Here is a 24,458-nt window from a genome sequence, read left to right on the forward strand (position 1 = left end):
CTCAGAGGCATATCATTGTCTTCTCTACAAGCTATAAGCAAGATGGATCATATTTGTAAAAGGTGGCACATGCTCAACTAGGTAATATTTATTTTGATCACCAAACCACTTAGAGCTTCAGCAAAAACTTCTATGCTCCTTTTCGAAGTTTAATCTTGCATGAAAACAAATACTTGGATCATCTTACTTAATAGCTTTATTGATTTCTTTTTGGTGTTTTTCTTTTAAACAAACTTGAGCACAAAGAGTTGTCAAAAAGTCAAGATATAGAGATTCTCATCACTGCCCACTAACGTTCTCAAATCAAGACTCTCATGCGCTTACTTCAGTCATTGTTGGCTGAAACTTTTGTTGTCTGTTGACAAGATCGTGCCAAAGAAATGACCATGCATGGGTTTTGCAAATGGCTTAAGCTTGATTATTACGGACCAATATGTTCTCTTTCAAGCTCTTGCGATCAATCCCTCGGTTATTTCTACATACACACACATATAAGAGAAAGTTGAATAATCTTTGATGTTACATACGGTAACAAATTCATAGCCGAAATCCGATCCGAAACTCTGGTGGATCATTCATTGGCCAGTGGAGTTCTCAACATAACATCAAGAAGGGTAACGAAGCCACATTTACGCACGTGAACTGATACATTTTCAATGTATCTATAATTTTTTTATTGTTTTATGCTATTATACATCCTTGTATGCTTTATATGTCATTTTATATTATTTTTATGGAGTAGCCTATTATGTTGTGTAAACATTTTCTTAAAATGTCATGAACACATTTTTGTGTGAAAAGAATCAGATCTATTATAAAAAATCACATAAAGTATAAAAAAATTAAATTGAGATTTCGAGACCATCAAATGATCACTATTGCCGTCAGAATGAGTCACTGACACGTTGCTGTCGTTACTCCCATACCGGAGCCGGTTTGACCTCATCGATAATAGTCAGGAACTCTTCATGCACGTGCCCCTAAAGATGAGCGCCCCGGAGCCACAATCATCACCTGTTGAAACCTTGTATATATCTGAAGCACCTGACACCAAATCTCGCCACATGAAGAGAAACACTAACCTCACTGCTCAAGGAGACGACAGGAATCTACGATGGAGCTCCGTCAACTACGACCAGACGAACGAATTCAAGAAGGATCGGAGCCGGTGAAACAAACTCGAAGAAGAAGCGCCGCCATTTGCTCGGGCGCCGCACGTGCAAGGACTAAAAAACCCTAACCGGAGCGGAGGCACCGGGATTCCACAGGCTCGGTGGTGAAGTTTGGAGGCATGACTATTTTTTTAATGCCGCATACATTTTTGAATGGTATGGAACATTTTTTTGAATCTTGTGATTTTTTTACATTGTATAAACATTTTTCTGAATGTAATCAACATTTTCTAAAAGTTGCATGAATTTTTTTAACACTGTGTTAACATTGTTTATTGCGCTATATATCGACGTTTGAAAATTTAGGTACAGTAAATTTGGAATATATATTTACTTTGTTTGAAATATAAACAAAAGCTAAAAAAAAGGTACATACGTGGCTGGTGTGTGGTAGTGTGTGCTGTCCCGCGCCGAGCCTATACCTCATTCACAAATGGGGCGCTGAGGTGAGGCACTCTTCCGCCTCGCTACAAGCGAGGTATAGGCGTGCCCGACAAATGGCGCAGGTTTGGGAGGGCCCGAGAGATTTCGAATAAACGGACGTGATCATCGAGCTCAAAAAAGAAGAAGAATAAACGGACCTGATCTTCTTCAGGACAAATCATACCTTTGCTCTAACCTGTACCTGATCCGAGTCCAGTTCCCCTGCTTCACCCCCTATTCCATGGCGACGCCGCCGCCGCTCCTCCGACTCCACCCTCACCGCATCCTCCCTCGCCTCCGCCGCTTCACCTCTGGCCGCCTCCTTCTCCGCCTCCACCCCAAATCCCTCTACGCCACTGCCTCCACCTCACAAGCCGCCCCAACCCCGCCTCCTCAACCTCCTCCCCACGGCCCCTCGCTCCGCCGCGGCCGCCCAACGACAGGCCATCCTCCCGAAGCGCCCCTCTCCTTCTCGCGCACATTCGACCTCGCGGCCCTCCGCGTTCCCGCCGCCGCCTGCGCGTCCCTCGAGCGCCGCCTTCGCGGACACTTGCTCAACTGGCCCCGGGTCCGCAACATCGCCCGTCTCCCCAACGACGACGGCGACGGCCTCATATCTCTCCCCACGTCTCCCCGATCCTCCTCCGCCCTCCCGCCGACGGCGGTGGCGCGCCGCGAGAAGCTGGCCCGCGAGTTCAATGCCCGCGGCTTCGTGGAGTTCCCCATCCTCGCCAAGATGTCACGGCCCGCCGGGCGGACGCGAAGGGAGACAAAGGGGAGAGCAGCCGGCGGCAAGGAGACCAAGTACGAGAAAGACAAGGTCTATGTCGTGGAGGTGCTGGAGCAGGGAGGGGAGGACGACGAAGACGAATGGAAGGGGTTAGTCGGGGGGGAAGGGTTCGGGAAGGGCGCGTGGCGAGGGGAGCCCACCCGGCTGTTGCTGCTGGATGAGGGTCACGCCAAGAGGAGAGTTGATGAGCTCCCCGAGGCCGTCAAGGTGATGATTTCTTGCGCCTTCCTTAATAGTAGCTGCTCAGTGTAGAAACATAGATTAGCGAAGTTCCTTATTGAATGTTATTGTGGAGATTGAACAATGGTTGAATGAAGACTGGGGCAATGTGCGCTGGTGCTCCAGTCAGCACATTGTGCCACCTTATACATTATTCAACTGCAGATATGTTACTGGTTTTAGTTACCACTTTTGCAGGTTGTGTTAGAACACGAAGCCAACCAGGGTGGACCTTTTGCCTATGAGCTTGTGCAATGTCAGCTAACCCTGTTCTATGATTACTGGCCAATGAATGAGGTACCATAACATTTGTTTACATCAGATCTGTACTTCTATATTTTTTTCTTTGGGAAGTCAGGAATATATTTGTTCCCTTTAAGCAATTGAGAAAAATTATCGTTACAATCTAAACTCCCCCCCCATACAAAAAAACTTGAGCATGATTTGTGTTGAGGGTTTAAACTCCTGAAACTGGCTTCATGTTGCGTCTTATTTCCAACAGAATTCACAAGTACATTGAAGCTGGTACACACAAACTTGCTCCAGCATCAAACAAAGATAGTTATACATTTTGTTTCTTTTGGCAGTGTTACCTAGGCATGGCAAGACTACTTAGCTTCTGTAACAAACATTAAGATTCACAAGGAACTGACAGTTTTCTAGGATCCACAGTTTACTAATAAAGGAAAAAAATTGTCATTGTAAAGCTCTTTTCATTCTATTTTGTAAACGTTTTTCTTCTTCGAGCTGTTACTTAATAGGAAAACTGATACATCAGTAACGCGCACACACCGGCCCCAAGGCTGCGCACAAGTCACCCAAGCTAGCAGAGCCGACATCCTGCAACACCACATCGGTTGAGCTGCTGCTCTGGCTTCTGAAACATTGCGGTTTCGGAAGCTGCTGCCCTGGTTTCCTCCCATCGCATCCACCATCCCCACCGGTAAACTGACAATGGGAGGAGACCTGAGGCCCTTCCAACCACGGGGAGGCTGTCGCCTGCTTCTTTAGAACCAGAGCTTGGATCTTCACCCAGGGAGCTAAGATCCCATCAGAAGGAGCGAGATCATAGCTCTGCGATGATGCCTCCAAGGAGGGGAACAACACCTAAGGCGCTGTCATCGCTAGGGCTGACTAAGGTCAGAGCTATGTTTTCACACCAAGTTCGGATACATTTGCTAAAATAGCCGCACCAGCCTGGTCCGTACAACTTACAATGAGCCGTCGGCACCATCGACCACTCCGTCAATCCCAGGAAGCAACCACCATGGTACCTCATGCCCCAATGTACCACCACCATGCCCTCGAAGGCGCGTGCTGCCACACCTCCATCTTGATCTGTAGGTCTCTGCGGCCACTACATATAAGCAGTCGACATCATCTGTGGACCACAGCGATGCACTGACCTAGGGCTGCTGCTCTGGCTTACAACGCACCCTCAACAACCATTCCTCGCAGGCCCCAGCCCACAACACCACACCGGCGCTGCCGAGCCTAGGATCTGGGTCATCAGCACGCCCACACAGCTCTGTGCTCCTGTAGCACGCCCACAACAGCCACCGCTGCAAGCCCAGCCTGCCCACGCACGGCCGCAGAGCCTCCGCCACCGCACGGTAACCATGCCGCTAGTCTAACTCCGTCGTTTCTCCACTGAGCTCAATAGAACGACGTGGCGTCTCTTCTGTGAGCTCTGCTGCCCACAAGCGCGCAGCGCGTCGCTGCAACAATCTGACCAAGCCCTGCTGCCGCTGTAGCTGTATGGGTTTTGCCTGGGGGCGTCTTCGCCAGCGGCGATGGGAAGGAGCAGGGTCGGGGGGGGGGGGTGTGTGGTGGCAGCTGTGGGGATTGGTTCGCGGCCCGACTCCCCTAGGTTAGAGCAACACAGGGGCCGGGTGTCGTGAGAGTATTCCCCAGGTTAAAGGAAAATATCAACTGGACACTGATGGAAATTTAGCATAATAGCCTTTTTTTATTAATTCTAGTATATTGGCTATTTTTTTTAAGTTTGTGGGTGTTCTAGAACCCTAACTTGTGGAAACTGAATTGTTGGGCTTCTATTTTGTATTTGTATCTGATGCTTGTGCTGTCCAGGTAACACTGCCTTTGCAAATTCAGGATTCAGGAAAAACATCAACCTGTTCAGGTAGATTTAACTGTCATTACACTGGGTCAGTTTCTAGTTGTGGTAATGTTCAGTTATTGGTTCAGAGATGTGTTCATAGAAAATGCGATCAGTATATCTTTTTGCGTCATAGTATTGGCAAGAAAAAAGATATGGTCAGATAGTTGCCACTTGCCACCTATAAAGTGTTGTCTGACTAATATTTCTCTACTGATATGGCAAGCCAGCGGCATTTGTTTTCTGTCCAGAAGCTAATGCATCATATCAGAAATATCTATAAATTCAGATATTCACGTGAATGTTCTGGAAATATGAGACTAAAACTATCATGTTCTCGCATCATTACTTGTCCATTCCATGATCTATGTGATCCACATGAAGAATTTGCATCATTTTCTCCCTTGTTCTGCACCTTGTATATTGTTTAAATAATTTGATTTCAGTTTATCTTGTGTAGGTCTTGGAGGCATTACTTCCTGAAGGGATAATCATTCCTGCAGGCTTTGAGACAGTAGGACATATTGCCCACTTGAACTTGAGGGATGAACACTTACCTTATAAGACACTTATAGCTCATGTAATTTTTGAGTACATAATGGTATGTTGTTTCTTAACCATATTTTGGATCTTCTTTTTTAACTCGAACACAACTTGATTCGACATGCAGGTCGTTCTAGACAAAAACAAGCCAAAGATCCAAACTGTTGTCAATAAGATTGATGCTATTCAAAATGATTACAGAACTATGCAACTTGAAATCTTAGCTGGCCACGATTCCCTTGTTACAACAGTTATTGAGAGTGGCCTTCGTTTTCAAGTTGATCTTGCAACAGTGTATGTTCTTATCCATAACTCTTTTGTTTGTTCTGGCCACATTTCGAAATTTTTGTCATTCTTAAATCACAATAAAGTTAGTGAATTGTTAGCATAAAAAGATGCAAGTTCACTAATGGGAAGCCTTCGTTTTTTATGATGTGTTGCTGTGAATAGGGAGTCATTGAGAGTGGCCTTCGTTTTCAAGTTGATCTTTTTACAGTGTGTGTTCTTATCCGTACCTGTTCTGTTTGTTCTGTCCACATTTCGGAATTTATGCCATTCGTAAATCTTAAATCACAATAACATTAGTTTCATTGTTAGCATAATTGCAATTAATGCGAAGCTTTCAGTTTTTATGATGTGTTACTGTGCCATAGTTTAGTGGCTAACAAGCTACTTTTTTCTAGTCACGATTGTTAAAAAACCCCAAATTTCCTTTTTTATTCATAAGCTATTAAGAAGTCAAGCCTTTGCCAATTTCATCCTAATCTAGATAACCTTGGGTATGCCTAGCGTCTAAAACTGTAAATAGGTCAATTGAAAATGTAGTGCATTCTCATGTCCATCATGAGGATTTACTGCTTCTGTTAAAAAACATGACATAACATGTACTAGTTAATTATTCTAACTTTGACCACCAATAAAAGCTACATAAGATGGGTATGTGAAACTGGTAATACTTTTTGTCGGAAATACATTTTTGTTTACTAGTTAACTATTTTTACCTAGGGTATAAATAAAAAGTGATGCTCAAGTTACATGTTGGAGAACATTCCAATGTCCAGTATGTTGTTTTCTGAACGGAAGGAGTAGCATGCAGATAGGCATGAAATGATTTACTAACGCATGGTGCAAAATCAGGCAAGTTCTAATGCCTCAGGAGCAAAAACAGTAATGGTTTTTTTTTCCATACTTCGCCAAAACGAAAGGATTAGACTTAATTAATATGTCTGGCTTCCTAGGCTTGATTTGGTCAGTACCAGACTACCATGCATTGCTGGGCCAAACTGGGCTGTTAACAAACAAAATTTATCTAGAGCTTCATAAATTGCAACAGTAGTAAAAGATGCTTTGGTGGGTCAGTAATTTTCACATTCACATATTGCCTGGTTAAGGATCCTAATTCATCAAGTGTGATACATGCAAATAGTAGCTTATAAAAGTTTTTTCCGGATGAAAGAAGCATCTTACTTTTAGATTGTTGTCATTGGAGCAAAATTGCCTTCAACATTATGGAGGAAAACTGGAAGACGGTGTCTGGTTCAAAGTATACCTGTTTCTGAAATGTGAATTCCATTTGCTTGGGCCTTGGAGAGTGGAGAACTGGAGACCGCAGCACTGAACACACAATACTCTATGCTGTTGACACAATGTCTGAACCTGAAAACCTGTTACTATATAATCTTGTGTCTTGTTCGTGTCTGGTTTCTAAAATTAAGTAGTCCCTCCGATCCAAATTACTTGTCGCTGAAATAGATGTATCTAGATGTATTTCAGTGCTAGATACATTCCTTTGAGCGACAAGTAATATGGATCGGAGGGAGTATGTTTTTATCTTCCTTAAGTAGTAGCGCTGATTAAGTGTTAAAGTTTTTGTTTGTTTACCAATTTTATAATGTTTTTCTTTCCAATATTAATGACTTATGATGGCTGGTACAGCTATTGGAATTCTAGATTATCAACAGAAAGGCAGAGGCTTGTCAACAATATCTTTCAAAATTCTGATGTTGTATGTAAGTTCCAGCTCTGCTTGTTTTGAGTATATATAGTTTTGGTGAATATTGGTTTTAGTTTACTGAACTTAGTTTTCGTAGTCCCATAATATAACATGATGGAACTCCGCTCAGGCTACATTGCCCATATTGGCCCTAATTCATGCATCATTAAGTTGTAGAATAATTGTCAATAAACTATACAACTTAATGTTGCTAATGTCATATTGAAACTGACCATTTCGCTAAACTGAGCTTTTCGCTTAACCTTGCTTCCCCTTGCACAACTAACTATTTGATGTTTTATCCTCATGCAGGTGATGTATTCTCTGGTGTTGGGCCAATAGCAATTTCAGCTGCAAAAAAAGTCAAATATGTTTATGCAAATGACCTAAACCCAGCTGCAGTTGAGTACCTTGAGCAAAACATTGTTCTTAACAAACTTGAGAGAAAAATTGAGGTAATTGCCAGTTTTACTTCAAAATATGCTAGGGTAGCACAAGTGCATTTATTTTGTTTGTCTAGATCTATGTGGGAGATGTAGGCTGCTTATTAGCATTAGTTATGCTAGTCGTTATAGTTAGCTGCAGTATTTATTTGGATAAAATTGTATTATCTATTACTCCTAGATTATATACTATTGAGTTCTATCAGGGCTAATATAATTATCTATTTGGTAGTTGGCCTACCTTTCAGAATTAAGCAATAAAATAGATCAATCTGGTTTCTCCCAAGGCTCTTCCTCATAGTCCATGATCTCCTCCCTTCAAGCCAAGCAGGCCATCTTCTATATGGTACCTACCATGCAGTTGATAAATATTGTTCCTAGCTTTTAGTTATACATCCCATAGAAGAATTGAAGATACTGTCCAAGGGGATAAGATCAGAATCCGTATATAAGGGAGGACGTATACTCCATTATCAATGAAGCGATGAATGAATCTAAGTTATTTTCAGTCTTCTTTCTTAGCATAATTAGCATTAGTATTCTGGTATGGACGAGAGTATGTGCCAGGTATAATTCAATGTTTAGTATTTTTTGCGTCTTCATGAGTTTGAGGTGAAAGTTGCTAGTAATCTTCTGTTAACCAGGTATTTAACATGGATGCCAGAAGGTTTGTTAATGCGATGTACTCAAGCCAACATGTGCATCCAGTCACACAAGTAGTAATGAATTTGCCCAAGGACGCTGCAGAATTTTTAGGTGAGTGTACTTTTCCGAGTAGTTACCTATTTTCTTTTTAATGGTATAAGCCGGATTGGCTTTACTATTAATAATTTTCCTGGGTGAAACCTCCTTCAACATGCTGTGTGGGATTTTGGAAATTATACTGCAAAGGATCATATGCACTGAGTTAATCTATGTCTCCTCCGTTGCTCGCTCTTTCTCATCACCTTAGGTATTTATGTTTTATTAAGATGTATGAGAAAAACAAAAGTGCGCTTGTTTGGACTGTTTGGAGTTTCTCTAGTCAGCAAGTCACAGCTCTGGCACATGAGCAGCTTTCTGCGTAGCCAGCTTGACCTAAGGAAAATTAACATGTGAAATGAAGAACATGCTGCTCTAGATTGAACTTCTATAGTTGAGGAAACATGTTGCAAACACAATTTTGTAAAAATCTATCAGAGTAGAAGCACAAATACTTTTGTTTGTGATGTGACAAAGAAACTCAACCCTTGCTCTGGTGGTCCTAGTACTGGATTCGACTTCCTTCCTCTGAGACCTAAAGTTCATGGCCTAGTTGCTGCCGGCGCGGTCAAAGACGGGGTTCCCTCGGGTCCTTCCCGGGGAAGCCACCATGGTGCCACCGTACTTGAGGTCTGGCCCAACGGACTCTGAAGGGGTGCTCGGGGGATCCGCCGTCAGGCGTTCTCTCCTCGAGGAGCAAGGACCACCCGTCATGTGCAATCATCCCTGAGGACAAAGGGAGGACATTTTTGAAGAAGGCCATGCTATGGTAGGTGCGACGTCAGGATGCGTGTCGGAGTGGGCAAGTGTATGCATGTGTCCTGCCCTTTGTGAAGAGACGATTGATGGGAGGTCTCGAAGGGCAGGTGAGCCTGCAGTGGCGCACATCATGGTATGGCCTCCTTTATGGCCGTCTGGACTCCGAGTCGCTAGGGCCCTCCAAGTATAAAAGGTGCAGATGCCATTTGTAGCAGGTTGTAATAGGCTAGCTGAAATTCTACCAGATCAATAGACACCAATAACACAAGGGCAGGAGTAGGGTGTTACACCTCGCCGGTGGCCCGAACTCGAGTAAATTGCCTTGCCGTGTTGCGCGGAGTGAGGGAGTGTTTTAACCCCTGATCGGACAATCTAAGAGTTGCATCGTACCTCCGATATCGATGATCACCCATCGACATCTGGCGTGCCAGGTGGGGGGTTAAGGCTCCAATCTTCTCTAGCAAACACACCAGCTTGAGAACCACGCGTGCAGCGATGGCGACGCCCAACGCCGACAACCTGGTGGGATATCTCTAAGGGTGGAGCACCATCGTGGCGCGCGTGGCAACTCGCATGCAGGGTGCGCCCCCCGCTCATGGTGACTATCGTCGCCTTGGCGCGACGGCTCACAAGCGCAATAAGGCGGTGGCACTTCAAAACTCGTTGTTATAGGCCTTGGGGGCTCCCTTGACTCTTGTTTCCCCGCAAGGGACCCTGCGCGTCTTAGGGACGACCATGACACCGGGCATGGCGACTTCGACTCTTAAGGACAAAGAGCATGGTCCCGAAGTAAGGGTCGCTTGGGGCAGAACTACCATGTGTGCAACCGTATGTTTCTCCTTTGATTATGCATTGCATTAGTTTTAGGGTCTTCACCTATCGGCAGATCGTTATCTATGGCCAGTTGTAGACCCTAGTCTCAACAAAAGGCTCGCCATGATCAAGCTGGCATGAGAAATGCATGGCCTTTCTCCATAACACGGCGACAAGGTGACTGTGCTTGGGGTTGACCTCGGGCACCACTGCGCTCTCTCGGGCAGTGTCACGACGTGTTAAAGAAACCTGGTGTTCTCTATGATAGTTTGATCGGTCAGCCCGAGTGATGGCCGACCTCACAACGGCATAATAGCCGCCACCATTAGGGCACTTTCTGCATGTGCAGGAACACATGAGAAGGTGCAGAAGGCGACCTAGGCTGAGCCGCGACAACATCGGGGCCTAATCCGAAAGCAGAAACCTCACATGACAAAATCTTGCGGGGTTTTCCCTCGCCCAAGTGCGCTTGTTTGATACCATTCCGCTCACTGCCGTACGCTACCTGTCAGAAAGGGCGCCCTTGGACACACGCGTCCGGGGGCGCAACACCCCTGAGAAGCGATGCTCTCCTCGTTTTTGCTTTCAAGTCTGGCTCAGGCATCTCGCGGCAGGCACACGTGCTCGGGGCCCTAAGAGATGTGGGGGAAAAAGTGACATAAGATACCGGAGAGGAAGGATGCCATTGGCTGTTTGTAATAATAGCTGAACCTCCACGTTCATTTCAGATAAAAGAGAAAATGCACACTAACCACGAAGTAGCGAATAGTTGTGCGATAAGTTTTTTTTATTACACAAGCTCTCTGGCCCCGGAAGTAAGAAGAAAGAGTGAGGGAGGCGGTGCGCAGTAGCGCACTCTGGAGCGCCCCTGGGCACTATCGTCAGCCTCGACAGTGGCTCCACCCGACCCCGCAGATTCACGACAACGGAAGCGGCGGGCATCCTTCGTGGCGACGGCCCGGACTGCTTCACGATCACGAGCTGCCGCCTTGTGTACCGGCCCTAGGTGCGTTGGCTCCACCGTAAATTGGGAGTCGCGATCGTGGTAACTGGCTAGCACGTGCTCAACCACCGTGGCGGCTAGGCCGCGACACTCCTTGTTCGCCACCTGTCGGATGGTCGTGAAGAAGGCACGGAGACCAGTGGCCAATCTCTCAAGACCGTCCGTGATCCCCACAACGCCCTCCATTGTTGTGCGTATGACAATGAGCTCGAACTCAGCGCCCATCACGTAGGCATCCAGTCGGCTAAAGGAGAGGCGCACCGCGACAAGACTTTCCGTCCTCGCTGTGCTAAGCTCCCGGTACAACCGATGGTGGGTGTCAGCCCTCTCCTTGTGCCCCTCCGCTTCGGTACTCTGGCTCAACCTCCTTGGACAGGTCTTGCTTGGCGTGGTCACTGATCGACAGGAGGGCGCCAAGGTCATCCCGAGCTTTCTTGGCCGTCGCCAAGCTTCTTCTCCAGGGTCTCGATGTAGCGGCTCTTCTTTGCCTGCTCCTTCTCTGCGCGACGAACCTCCTCCTGGTGTCAAAGCTCCTGGCTCTCGAGTTTCCCTCGAGCTCGAGCTCCCATGCCTTGAGGCTTCTCTCTCCTTGGAGAGTTGTACCAGCTACTGGGCTAGCTCTTCCTCCCTCGTTCGGGTGGCAGCCTCATGAAGGGATATCAGATCCTCACGTTGGGACGCCCACTGCTCGCGCTCCAGTACACCCGCGTTGCATTGGGCAATCACTTCATCCCACACACACGGGCATTTGCCTCGGAAGCAGTCAGTGCTGCGCCTCAGAGAGAATCTCCTGCTCTTGCTCGACGACCTCCTGGATCCTCTGGGAAAAGGCCTTCTGCCTGGAGTTTTTCAGAGTCCGTGGAGAGACGAGCATGGGCGGTGGCCAGGCGTTTTCGAAACTCTGCCTCAAGGGCAGCCACCTCGGCGAAGAACCGTTCAAGCTCCCACAAAGCTTCATGGGCCGATCAAAAAGCTTGTTGAAGGGAGGCAGCAGGAGGCGGCGGCCATGCACCACCAGATGGCGCATGCCTGGTATCGCTGGGCATGCACAAATCAAGCAAGGACGGATCCGCGACAACCCCAGGCACTGCCGCCATCGAGGCTCCTGGAGACAGGATGGTCAGGGCGGCGTCCCAACCCTGCTCCTGTCCACGGCGGCGAGCGTATTCATCACCCCGCCCTCGACAGCGCTCGGTCAATGCCCCCGGAGAGGCTTCGATCGAAAGTGGGGGGAGCTGAGCAACAAGGTGAGCAACTGCCTTGGCGCAGTGGTAAAGCTGCTGCCTTGTGATCATGAGGTTACAGGTTCATGAGCTTATAGGTTCAAGTCCTAGAAACAGCCTCGTACAAAAATATAGGGAAAGGCTGCGTACAATAGACCCAAAGTGGTTGGTCCATTTCCTGGACCACGCGCAAGCGGGAGCTACATGCACCGGGCTGCCCAAGGTCGAGCACACTGTCCCTAGTGGGGAATGTGACCGATATCCTCGATTTTGGTATACTACCACGCGGGGTAGTTACTGTCCTGCGTTAGCATGAAATGGCGGTGGAGGAAAATCCGCCACCACCATCTTACCGTGCACCTGCGTCTTTTGAGCTCCATGATCCGCATCGTGATCGGGCCTAGTCGCTCGTCGTCCGAGGACAAGCTCCCCTAGGTGCTCCTTGCAGCCAGGGATGGCTCAGCAAGCGGAAGCGCCTCGGGGGGAGGCTTGATGAACCACTATTCCTCAGCCAAGGTCTCCTCCCATTCTGATCGATGTATTGGGCGCCGAGCTTGTTTCAGAAGCGGAAAAAGCAGCAACCAACGGCGCTCTCCCCGCTTGACATGCGGAGAGTGAAGTAGTGGCGGAAGAGTGCCACGAAGGGCATAACCCTGACGAACATCTCGCACAGATGGGCGAAGGTGGACAAGATCATGACGGAATTGGACAGAATTGGGGGTGAGGTGAAGAGTAGATGTTGTAGCTCTCCAAGATGGCAATGAAGAAGAAAAAGAGGGGAGAAGGCCGGCCACCAACGATTACGAGTCGAACGACTAGTCTAGACTAGTCGCTCGACTAGTCTATGAGTCGCAGAGTGGATGTCGACTCATTTTCTCGTGTAGACTACAAATACGAGTTGAGTTTGGACTAGTCGACTTATACGAGTCGAGCGACTCAAAAAAGAGAGCTGCCTCAGCTGGGACGAGGCGCCGCCAGCACCCACTGCCCTGCCACCGCCGCCGCTACCCACCGCTTGGCAGATGGCGCAGCTAGGTGCGGCGGCCGGCCGGAGCTCGTGCTCAGGCGGCGGCCATGTCTGTGACCCGTAGGGGCGCACGGCCTTGAGACGAGAGAGAAGGAAGAGAGAGAGAAGAGAGGAAAGGAGGAGGCATGGCGGTGGTCGGCGGGCTCGCTGGCGGCAGCGTCCGGGACCGGTGGAAGGCGGCAGGAGGCGCGGGTCACGTGCTCCCGTGCGTGATGGTGCTGGCGGCGGCGATTGGAGAGGTCGGGAGCTAGGGTTCCAGTGGCTGGGGCTAAGTAGGCTGGCCATTCGGGCCCAAATGGGCCAGCTGGGGGATGCTGCGTGGTGCTGGGCTAGTATTTAGACAGTGTCTGGTCCTATTGCATACCCACTTAGGCCCAGAATGCTGCATAGCTCAATTATTTAGACAGTGGCTGGTTTTATTGCATACTGTACTGTTAGTATATACTACATACTACCACTAGGTATTAGTAGCTGAGTACTACAGTACCATGTCGACTAGTCTCGATTAGTCTATGAGTCTCTACCTCGGAACGACTCGTCGACTCGTAAACCTTGCCGGCCACAATATGGCCAATGAATATCATGGTCTCGTTGGCGTCCGGGCGGGGCGGGAGAGTCGTTGGGAGAACTCCCATTGCTCGAGGGCGGCCGCTAGGAACAATCATCAGCCGCATCCCATATCGCGCTTCCTAATCCGGGAAGCGAGATTTGGGGAGGAGAGCGTCCCCAAACCGCGGCGAAGGTGGCGGAGAGGGGGAAACATTGCCGGCAGACGACGGCGAGGCACGGATAGCCTTGCCTTCGCAGCTTTGGAGGAAGGTTTTGCAGGGGCCATGACCATAGCAGGAGGGAGATGAAGATCATAGGCGCGGTTGGATGTGCTGGTTTGGGCTAAAGTTTGGAATGAATGGATGACCCGTGAGATTGGAGCGCCCGATTATATGCAACAGAGGGGGGGGGGGTGTTCTCGTAGTAAAAGTCCCTCCCCTACTGCTTCCACGACCGCTTTTCGTGGTGGACGGCGGTTCAACGGTGCGTGCCCAAGGATCGAGGAGACGCCTCGTTTGAGGTAGCACCCACCGTTCGTGTGAATTGGCTGGCGCCGGCATCGGCTTCCCCCTTATGGTGGGCCCACCCACCCTTTCACAACAACTGTTGTCTATGCAATCATGCCCGGGTGGTGGGGCCGGGGGCTACTGTCGACGGGGTTCCCTTGGGTCCTTCCCGGGGAAGCCACCATGGTGCCACCGTACCTGAGGTCCAGCTAAACAGACTTTGAAGGGGTGCCCGAGAGATCCGTCATCGGGCATTCTCCCCTCCTCGGGGAGCAAGGACCACCGTGAAATCCAATCATCCCCGAGGACAAAGGGAGGACATGACTGAAGAAGACCATGCCGCGGCAGGTGCGACGTCAGGATGCGTGTCGGAGTGGGCAAGTGTATGGATGTGTCCTGACCTTGGTGAGGAGACAATTGATGGGAGGTCTTGGAGGGCAGGTGAGCCTACAGTGGCGGTATGGCCTCCTTTTTGGCCGTCCGGACTACGGGTCGCTGGAGCCGTCCAAGTATAAAAGGGCAGAGGCCATTTGTAGTAGGCAGGTTGTAATAGGCTAGCTGAAATTCTACAAGATCAATAGACACCAAGAACACAAGATCAGGAGTAGGGTGTTTCACCTTGTGGTGACCCGGACCTGGGTAAATTGCCTTGCCGTGTTGCGTGGAATGAGTGGAGCATTTCAACCCTGCCCAAACAATCTAGGAGTTGCATCGTAGTTCCGATATCGACGATCACCCGTCGACGGTTACTATGCCGATATAAACAGCAACAGGGTGAGAGGTAGATAAATGGTTGTTTAACTTCTGAAATGTCCGGGTCCTAAAAAAGCGGGGAGTTATGTGTGGTTGTTGGTTCTCTGAACATTTCTTAGGGATGACTCGTACTAGCACCCAATGATAGATGACTGAAAATATTTGTTGAATTTCACCATCTGAAACATTTAGTGTGTGACCGGTGTCTAGGACCAAATGAGCCAGTTCCCGTGGGACAAGACAATAACAGGTTCATTTCATGCAAATACATACATATTGTTTAACAGGGATTGAAACACATTCTCTCCTGTCTTGTCTCTCTCCTCTCGTTTTCCTCCACCCAGTTCCAGTTGCCTCTTCTCTTCTTCTCTGCCAGCGCGTCTGGCTGGAGTAGGAGGGGAGAGGAGCTCGGCATTCCAGACCTCTGTGTTAATCCGCTTAGTTTGCTTCCTAAACGGCAGCTTTCCGGTGTTGATTGTGGATTGGAGGCGGCTCTGCGCACTGGTCATGGTTATTCTCGGCGTCGCCGCTCCTCAGATTCGGCTCTGCCATAGTTCGCCTGGTATCCCTTCAATAACCTCATCTGCTCTGCTGGATTCAATTCTTCTTCCTTCCTCTTGGCTTGCCGATGGGGATCGGAGCTTGGGTCTGTGCCAGCAGCCTGTGGTCATCCTCTCTCCCCCTTTTTGTGTCCAATAAACCCCTCTGTTTCTGTTCTTGCTTCTGTACCTGGTTGTCTGATCTTGAAATCCCACATCTTTTCCCCCGACGACCTGCTTTCTTTGCTTCTAATTTGATTTCCAAGAGTTTAGTGCGGATTGATTTCAGGCCTCGGCACGTTTGCTCTGTTTAATCCATGCCTTTGGCTCCAGCCCTTGCCTCAGAAGGTTTCATCCTTATCTTCTGCATTGATGAGAAGTTGATCTGCGTTTCTCTGTTGAGAAATCCTAATCCGAGTCAGCGGACACTGGTGACCTGTGCTTGTACTTCTCTGTCATCTGTGGCGACATTGACTCATTTGGATACTCAAAGCTTTAATCAGCGGCAAGTTCTCTGTTCCTCGCTTAAGCTTCTGTTCGGTTTTGGAAGGTTTGTTCGGGAGAGAAGCATACTCTTCTATTCAGATCCACAGCCCCTTTCCTCTTTTCCCTGGCAATGCTTCTTATGCTTTCTCTTTGCGCTGGAGATGCCCTTCCTCTCCTTCGGGCTGGAAGTTCATGCCCAGTGCAGGTGCTTTTTCGATCTGCTGTTAGCTGTGGCTGTCTGAGCCCTTCTATCCTTCTCTTCCCAGTGGACGTGTTGACATCGGAAGGTCCAAGAGTATCATCCTTCATTTTGAGCATCTCGGGTGCTCTTTTAGCCCTTTCGATCGCTAGGGCATGGTGTTCAACAAATTCATTGGCAAGAATGTATAACCCTTTCCCTCCTTGCTTGGAGACATTCTCTCCGCCATCATCCTCGTTTTGCCGGCGGTGACCAGGTCTGAAGCACGCGATCTTTGTTTCGCCAGTGGTGGCCAAGATATTGTTGCTGATCAATTTTCCTCGGTCGGTGGCCACGGGTTGCTTTTGGGCATATAGGCTGGTAAGTGGCTGCCAGCGGCGAGGCTTGGCGACGAGGAGCCTGTGTGGATGCGTAGAAGACAGGGAGTGTCGCGGTGGCAGTTGGCAGGGGCGGAGCCACGTTGGAGCCAACCTGGGCTGTGGCCTGCCCAGCCCAGGAGCAAACGCTGCCCAACTAGTCTCCCCTTCTAACCTGGCCCAAGTATTTTTGGGGGCTCTTCTTCAACCTGGCCCGCCCAACCAGTTGACTGTAGCTCCACTGGCAGTTGGAGATGTTTCTTGAGGCATGGGGTTCAATGCATATGGTCACAGTTTATGAGGGGCATACATGTAATTTCCTTTTTCCATGTTGCTCACTTTGTAATTCTGGATGTAACTCTGGAGTCTTTGTGCTCAATATAATCACAGTTGACGTTTGCCAAAAGAAAAATGTTTAACGCATCATTGTCCGGATAACAACTATTCAGCTATGTTTTTAAGGCGGTAAGGCGAGGCAAGGCGCTGGGGGGGCGCCTCACTGCCTAAGCGCTAAGGCACAAGGCAAGGCGACGCCTTAGAGAGTTCTAAGTAGTAGAATTGAGCAGAATTTGGTAGGCAACTGCAGGAGAGGTAGGTGATGGTTGCTTGCTGCTGCCTGCTGTCCTGGAGAGGAGGGGGAGGAGGATCTGCTGGAGAGGAGGGGGAGAAGCAGCCGGAGAGGAGGGGGAGAAGTTGCTGGAGAGGAGGGGGAGAAGCTCAGATCCAGCCGCCAGAGGTGGGGTTGGGGGAAAACTGAAACTGGTTAGGGCTCTCTCTCCCCCTGCTAGTAACTGTTGGCGCCCAGACTCTGTTTCCCGCCCAGAGCTCTGTTTCCCGCCCAGAGCTCTGTTTCCCGCCTGAATTCCCTGCCCTGTCTAAGGCGTCTTCATTTGCCTAAGGCGGGAAGAATGGCGCCTAGGCGGACGCCTTGGACGCCCTATGGACTAAGGCGGACGCCTTAGGCATGCACGTAAGGCAAGGCCGATGCCTTGTAGCCTGGGGGCGCCCTGACGCCTAGGCGTCGCCTAAGCGACGCCTTAGGGACGCCTTAAAAACAATGCTATTCAGTGAAAACTACGAAGCCAAATAGTTAAATGGGGGACAAAATATTGAACCGATAGGAAGGCTATCATCTAATTACATTCTTTGATATGAATTATCTCTACTCTTATAAAAAGCAGAGTTGGTGATGATGGTGTACCTGCCATCCTGCAATATAGGCCGTCCGATCTATATCTAACGGATAGGAAGGAAACTATGAAAATTTACCTGCACTCCTCTCCACATTTGCAGATACGGCCTTCCCTCATTCATCCTTTTCTCCCACAAGATAAACTACTCGTACAAATGCATCTTCATGTTCCGTGCAATGCACGGGCATCTTGCTAGTACTTCAATTATTTGGCACACAAGCTAATATCAACTGTTTTCTAGGATTTTAAATCCAAAGCTGTAAGTAGGGTCTCTTTTATTTGAAGGATTTCCAAAGGATTGTGGGAGGATTCCCAAACATCATTCGAGTCATGTACTCCCTCTATCCCATATATAAGATGTTATTGGTTGTAGTAACATATATTATGGGTTAGTATTCAAAATGGCATGGTGTTGCCTCAATCCTGTGTTTCGGTAATCCTGTGAATCATAGAGGCCGGCCTCTTTGGTTCATAGGATTGTATAGGAATTGCAGAGGATCATTCATGAGAATTTTTTCCTCTGATGCTTGTTTGGCTTGTAGGATTATGAACTGCAGGGATTTTCCTATTGTCTACTTTGTATGCAATTTTGAAGGAATATTTCCATTGGCGCAACCTCATGGAAGATTTGCTTTGTTCCTATGACATGAAAGTTCCTGTTTTTTTTTTGCGACGACACCGAACAATTTTGATGACCCATATGTGTTTCAATTCATGTAGGATTTCAACATGCATGACATCTGAATCTTACACTTCCCTTATTCCCGCGTTTTAAGAATCCTGTAAACTAAAGGTGCAAATTTGGAACTCGCTGGATCTTATTTTTTTCCTGGGCTGTCCATTATCATGTTAATGCTACTAGCACCGTACCATTTCTTTTTGTAAAGGGATGTAATAACTAGATGTACCTTCATCCGATTTACACCGAATATGTTTGATGAGCCTATTCCAAATTAGTTCTCATGGGACAACGCATTCCAAGTCCATATATCCATATAAAGCAGGGACAGCAGACAAATCCTTGTTTTAGAACACTGGCAATATGGCTTTTGAAGTCGAAGAAAGAAGAGGCATTGTTGGAAATACTCTCACAAGGAAATAGTTACCTGCCTCTTATTATTATTTTCGCAGGCCAATGTGTTTCCAAAAACATGTACTTTGTTCATTCTAATCAATATATGTTCTTGAAAAATTGGATCAAAATGTTCCTATGATTTTGCTCTTGTTTTTGTAGATGTGTTCAGAGGAATCTTAAGAAACAGACAAACAGGACACATTGCCATGCCAAAGATCCATGTGTATGGATTCTCCAAAGCTGAGGATCCTGAATATGACTTTCATGAGGTAAATACAATGTTTAGCTCAAACAGTATTCGGTTCTACTGGAATCGGTTATTTCTTTATCTGTATTACCAAATCAACACATATGCCCCAAATTGCAGAGGATAAATCTAGCATTGTGTGACAGTGTGACGGGCGTTGAAATGCACAGGGTACGGCTTGTTGCCCCTGGGAAATGGATGCTCTGTGCGTCTTTTACCCTTCCAGAATCTGTCGCATCTGCAAAGGCGAATTACATTACCTGCTAAATATTTGTAATCAGATGGCTTGCTATACTAGACTTATAGCAGACGAAAGAGAAGTTGTGTGCTTGGCTCTACTGAGCCTGTTTTTTCAAAAGAATGAAAAATTCATATTTTAAAGTTCCAAAAAATCTGATTTTTTTCTTCTAAATATTCATATGGATGTATACCACATCTGTGTAAAATTTCATGATGAAATGCAAGGTGTAAATTTACACTGCCGCAAACCTTTCCCTTATCCCTGGTCGCTTGGTATTGTCGGCCACTCCTACATGAATGACCCCAGCCTGTGTCATATAGTTGAAGCTTAGCTGAAGACTCCTCCAGATGGGCTGGCCCATGTAACGGCTATTCTGTTTCGGTTTGTTTCTTCGCTTCTTTCTTCTCCTTTTCTCTTTTCAGATCTTGAGTTTTCTCTCTTATTCTTTTGGTATTTTCATTTTTTTTAAGGTTTTGCAATTTATGATTAACTTTTTGTTTTACCAATATACTGTGAACAGTTTTTCAAATATACATAGAACTTTTTTAGTATAAGGTGAAGTTCTCCAAATACACACTGAACATTTTTTAATATTCAATGAATATTTTTGTTATATACATTGAACATCTTTTAATATATGATGAATATTTTTTCATACACATTATTATTTTTGAATATTATAAAACCTATTGAACAATTCCCTATTTTAAATTTTAAATATGTTTAAAAAATATATAACTCGTAAAAAACAGATGCTGTTTTTTTTTGAGAAAACCTAACTGAAAAACCGAGGAGGAAAAAATAAACAAAATAGCTCATGGGTAAAGTGGGACTGCCCATTTGCCTTTGCTTCAGCGAAGCCACCCCTAGTTGATGCACACGGACGAGTAGGAGGTCTCGGTATTGTCGTGCCTTTGGCATGCGAGGGAAGTTGGTGATTACTACGGAGCTAGGCTGAAGGATTGATGCTTGGTAAGGGAGTCAAGCTCTGTTAGTTTGGGCGTTTTCACTTAGGCAAAAAAGCCACAAAAGCTCAAAAAGCACCTATTTAGGTGTTATTTTGGCTTCTTTTTTTGCCAAAGTGGAAAAATTGCAAAGGCAGAAAGGAAGGCCCAAACAAGCAGGGCATTAATCTAAATTCTGAGCTCTCTTTCTTCTAGCCTTTCACCGACTGTGAGAACTAAATCTCCCTTGTAGCGAGATGGAAGAATGCCTCTCGTCGATAGATTTATTCTCTCGTCGTTTACTGGGTCGGCCCAGTCCTTCTCATCCCTGTCCGCTCCCACGCTACGGCTCGAGCGCTCTCTCGTTTGGGAGGGTTTGTTCCGGTTTGTTCCGGTTTTGTTTTTGTTTTTCCTATTTCCTTACCGTTTTACAATTGGTTTTCTTTGTTTCTTCAAGGTTTTTTTCTTCTTTTCTATTTTCTTTGTTTTTCCTCGGTTTTCACCAGGTTTTTTTTCTTTTCTTTTGTTATTTTATTCTCTTGTTTCTTGTTTCGTTCTGGGTCTTCTTTGGTTTTTCTTGTTTTCTTTGTTTCCTTTTCGTTTTCCAGGTTTTATTGGTTTTAAGTACAGATTCAACATTTTTTGTACACATCAAAAACAATGTTTATACACGTTAAACATTTAAAAATACACTGATAGCATTTTTTAAAATCTTCTTATTCTATGTCTAATTTTCCCGTATACATTTTAATTTTTTGGCATATATCTAATACATGTTTAATATTTTTCAAATACAAGTTTAACATTTTTTATGAAAAAAATACATGGTCAACATTTTTTCTATACACAATTTAAATATTTTTCAAATGCTTGATTAATTTTTAATACATGGTCAACATATTTGTCACACACATTTAACATTATTTTCAAATGGTTGATTAACATTTTCCAAGTACAAGATTAACATTTTTAATACATATTCAACATTTTCTTGGACACATTTAATATTTTTTCAAATACTTGATTAACATTTTCTCAAATGCAAGATTAACATTTTCTGAATAAATGGTAAATTATTTTTATACACATTCAATATTCTTCAAATGCTTGATTAGAAAAATTCAAATACTTGTTTTTAAAATGCTTGATTAGCATTCTTTAAATATAGACGATCATCTTTTTTCACAAATTGCATATTTTTTGTATACATTTTTCGTATACATGGTAAAAAAGTTCCATACACATTTATTTTTTTCAAAAAATTATGAAAGAAAATTCAAATATTTTTAGATTTTTGTGAGTGTAAAAAAAATTAAAAAATGAAATAAAAAACGAAAACAAAAGTTTAAAAAAGGCTTCGGCCTCCAGCGGAACTGGGCTGGCCCATCTCGCGCTGCCCTTACATTTCACCGGCTAGTCTTTCTACGACTCGAGTGCACCCATGACAATAAAATGGTTCCGTAAAAGGTCAGGCCTCACTCTGAGTAGTTTAATAGTGTTCACAAGTTTAAAAAATGTTATTGTAATTTTAAAAGATGTTTAAGCATTTGTTTTAAATGTTCACATAAAAAATAGTGTTCAAATCCCTAAAAGAATTATCCTAACGAGTGGTGCAACGCAATAGACCTTATATTATGAGTTTTTTTTCTCAAAAATCTATACACCTTATATCAAGGAACGGAGGGAGTATAAATATTCATATTGTTTTAAAAAGTTCTCACACCTTTTGGAAAATCTTCCATGTAGTTTTATAAAGTCATCACACAATTTATATTATGTTTGTATAATTTAAAAAATCACGTAAAAATGGTCATCATGTGTTCCAAAATGGTCACAGTACTAAAAAAATGCTCATCTGCTATTTAAAAAATAGCCATCTCGTATCTTCAAAAGTGTTGTCATGTATTTTAAAAGTGTTTATCATGTGTTTAAAAAAAATATTATTTTGCGTAATGAAAATAAAAAGAAAGTAGAAAATGTTCATGTTGTTGAGAAAAATGTTTTCGCACTTAAAATAATATTCATATATTTTTGAAAAAGTTTAAATCCTTTTTTCAATACAAAATTTAAACGTAAGAGAAAAATGCTCATGTGATTAAAAAAATGTTTGCGCACTCCAAATAATGTTCTGTATTTTCTAATACTATCCATATATTCGTTTACAAAAATGTTCATTTATTTTCATCAAATTACTTTACGTATTTCTTTAATATCATTTTTACATAAAACATATGGTTAGAGGACAAAAAGAATGAAAAAATGCAAGAAAAAACAAGGATAAAAAAAGAAAAACCTAATAGATAGAAAGAAAAATAAAAGAAACTGACATGAAAGTAGCCTAGAACGCGTGAAAACCACCTACTGAATGAAAGTCCGACATACGAGGAAAACAAATGCTCACTCCCAGCCTGACGTACAACGCAGGCGAGCGCTTGCTATTATCTTATATATGCAAGATATAACTTTTGCCGCATTAGGTGGTATATATGATTCATGGTTAGGAGCTCCCAGTGGAGGAATCTAAATTAAAATGGGCGGCACCAATACTAATACTTGATCTACCTTGATTTGGGCTGAGCAATTGTGATGGATAGACACTCTTGACGGCGTAACACACTAACACTAGAGTGCTGGGCTGTATCGTGTTGATCCAGATTTGGCTCTGATCCCTCTAGTGGCAAGGATCAGTCGCGCGGGAGAAAAAGGAAAAAGAACCCCCTAAAAAAATAATAATAAAAAGGCAGGTTCTCTCTAGTTCCTGCCCTCTTCCCTTACTAGTTCCTCAGAAAAAAAAATGTTCAGTTTTACCCGAATCTGCTCCAATTTTAGGTTCATTTCCCCAAACTCCCAGGTTGCATTTCCTGTCGGTGATTCTGCAGCTGCTGCTTTAAAGGAGGTCAACCTGAATGTGGTTGTATTTATTCAGGTTTGATTTGATGTTCTCCATGATCCCCTTCTTCAGGTTGATTTGATGTTCTCCATGCTTGTGCGCTCCCACCACAGTGCTCCCCCTGGCCCAGCTTCAATTAGCATATGCTAACAGATTGTGCTAGCTTTGCACCACTCCCCGATGTTCCCCCCTTCGATCTCCCATGATTTTGACCAAGGCCCGGCGGTCATTGTTTTTGACAAAGGCCGGCCATTCTGCATGGCATGGCAGGCCTTCAAGTAATCATGGCTAGAGACACCGTGGGCTGGGCTGAGCTGTGCACCAGCTCTGGACGCAGATAACCTTTAGAATGACGGACGCTCAGTGATGTGATTGGCGTGGGCACTGTGATGTCCAAGCGAAGAAGCATGTCTGACCGATCCCGATCAGCAATGCAGCCGCGGAGTGGGCTTGCAGGCCGCTTTGAAGACAAAGGCAGTGATACGTTTTCATCTCAAGATAATCTGCAGCGGCGGAGTGGAACTGAAGCACTTGGTATGATCGTCGAGCGATGGAGCCCAGCCCAGCAGGCCTGCCGCTACAATTTCCAAGGCCATCAGTGCCCCCATTCTACTCCTCAGATCGACAAATATTACTTACTACATGTTTCTGAAAATCCTGATGAATGAGCAAACGCATCAATGGAGATGGACTGCCACTGACTCCGAGCGTGCTACTCGACAGCCTTTGCCACTGTTGGGTGCTCTGCTAGTAGCTCGGTGGGCGGTGGCGCTCGCCATGATCCATTGATGAGCATGGTAGTAGTTACTGTTCAGTACAATCTCATGTAGTACGTACATAGCATCTCATCTCCTGTGTCACGTGACCTGCTATGCTAACCGTCGGTGGTGATTTTTGTAAGTGAAAACGGACAGGCGAGCATGGGAGGCCGTGGGTGGCGATCGAGCATGCATGCAGCGGCCGCGGCTGCATGGCCGGTGTCTGCCAGCCTGCTGCTTTCTCCCCGTGCCCCAGGCATGCGTGCGTGCGATCGAGAACGCAGGCGGATCCGGCTCGCGATTCGTTGGACCGGGCCGGGCCGGCCGTTCCGAAGCGAAACCTAGAAGGAAGCGAGGGTCCGTCGAGTCGAGAGATGCTGCTGCTACCGATGCGCGACGAGTCCGTAGTGATTATTACGGCCTGTGGTGTGGTGGCTTCGCCCTTCTTTTCATT

The 24,458-nt window shown here is 45.9% G+C and overlaps 1 protein-coding gene across 4 annotated transcripts; it reads left to right on the forward strand.

Moving 5' to 3' along the window:
• The first annotated feature begins 1,767 nt into the window (after positions 1-1,767).
• Positions 1,768-19,659, forward strand: LOC125543306 (Met-10+ like family protein). 4 transcript variants are annotated; one of them, XR_015618419.1, is made up of 9 exons: positions 1,768-2,592; positions 2,803-2,901; positions 5,184-5,303; positions 5,394-5,560; positions 7,202-7,275; positions 7,572-7,714; positions 8,347-8,458; positions 18,570-18,642; positions 19,084-19,193. XR_015618419.1 is itself a non-coding variant. In XM_087546623.1 (9 exons), exons 1-9 carry the CDS (start codon positions 1,837-1,839, stop codon positions 19,330-19,332), a joined length of 1,596 nt encoding a protein of 531 aa, XP_087402749.1. In that variant the 5' UTR covers positions 1,768-1,836; the 3' UTR covers positions 19,333-19,659. The 4 variants fall into 4 exon arrangements, 3 of the variants coding, with proteins under 3 accessions (XP_087402749.1, XP_048562573.1, XP_048562574.1); XM_087546623.1 differs by lacking the exon at positions 18,570-18,642 and adding an exon at positions 19,318-19,659; XM_048706616.1 differs by lacking the exon at positions 18,570-18,642 and adding an exon at positions 19,292-19,659 and having other exon boundaries at positions 1,769-2,592.
• The last annotated feature ends 4,799 nt before the right edge of the window (positions 19,660-24,458 follow it).

The sequence above is a fragment of the Triticum urartu genome, chromosome 3A, assembly GCF_056163025.1.
Source record: "Triticum urartu cultivar PI428250 chromosome 3A, HENAU_Tu73, whole genome shotgun sequence".
NCBI lineage: Eukaryota > Viridiplantae > Streptophyta > Magnoliopsida > Poales > Poaceae > Triticum > Triticum urartu.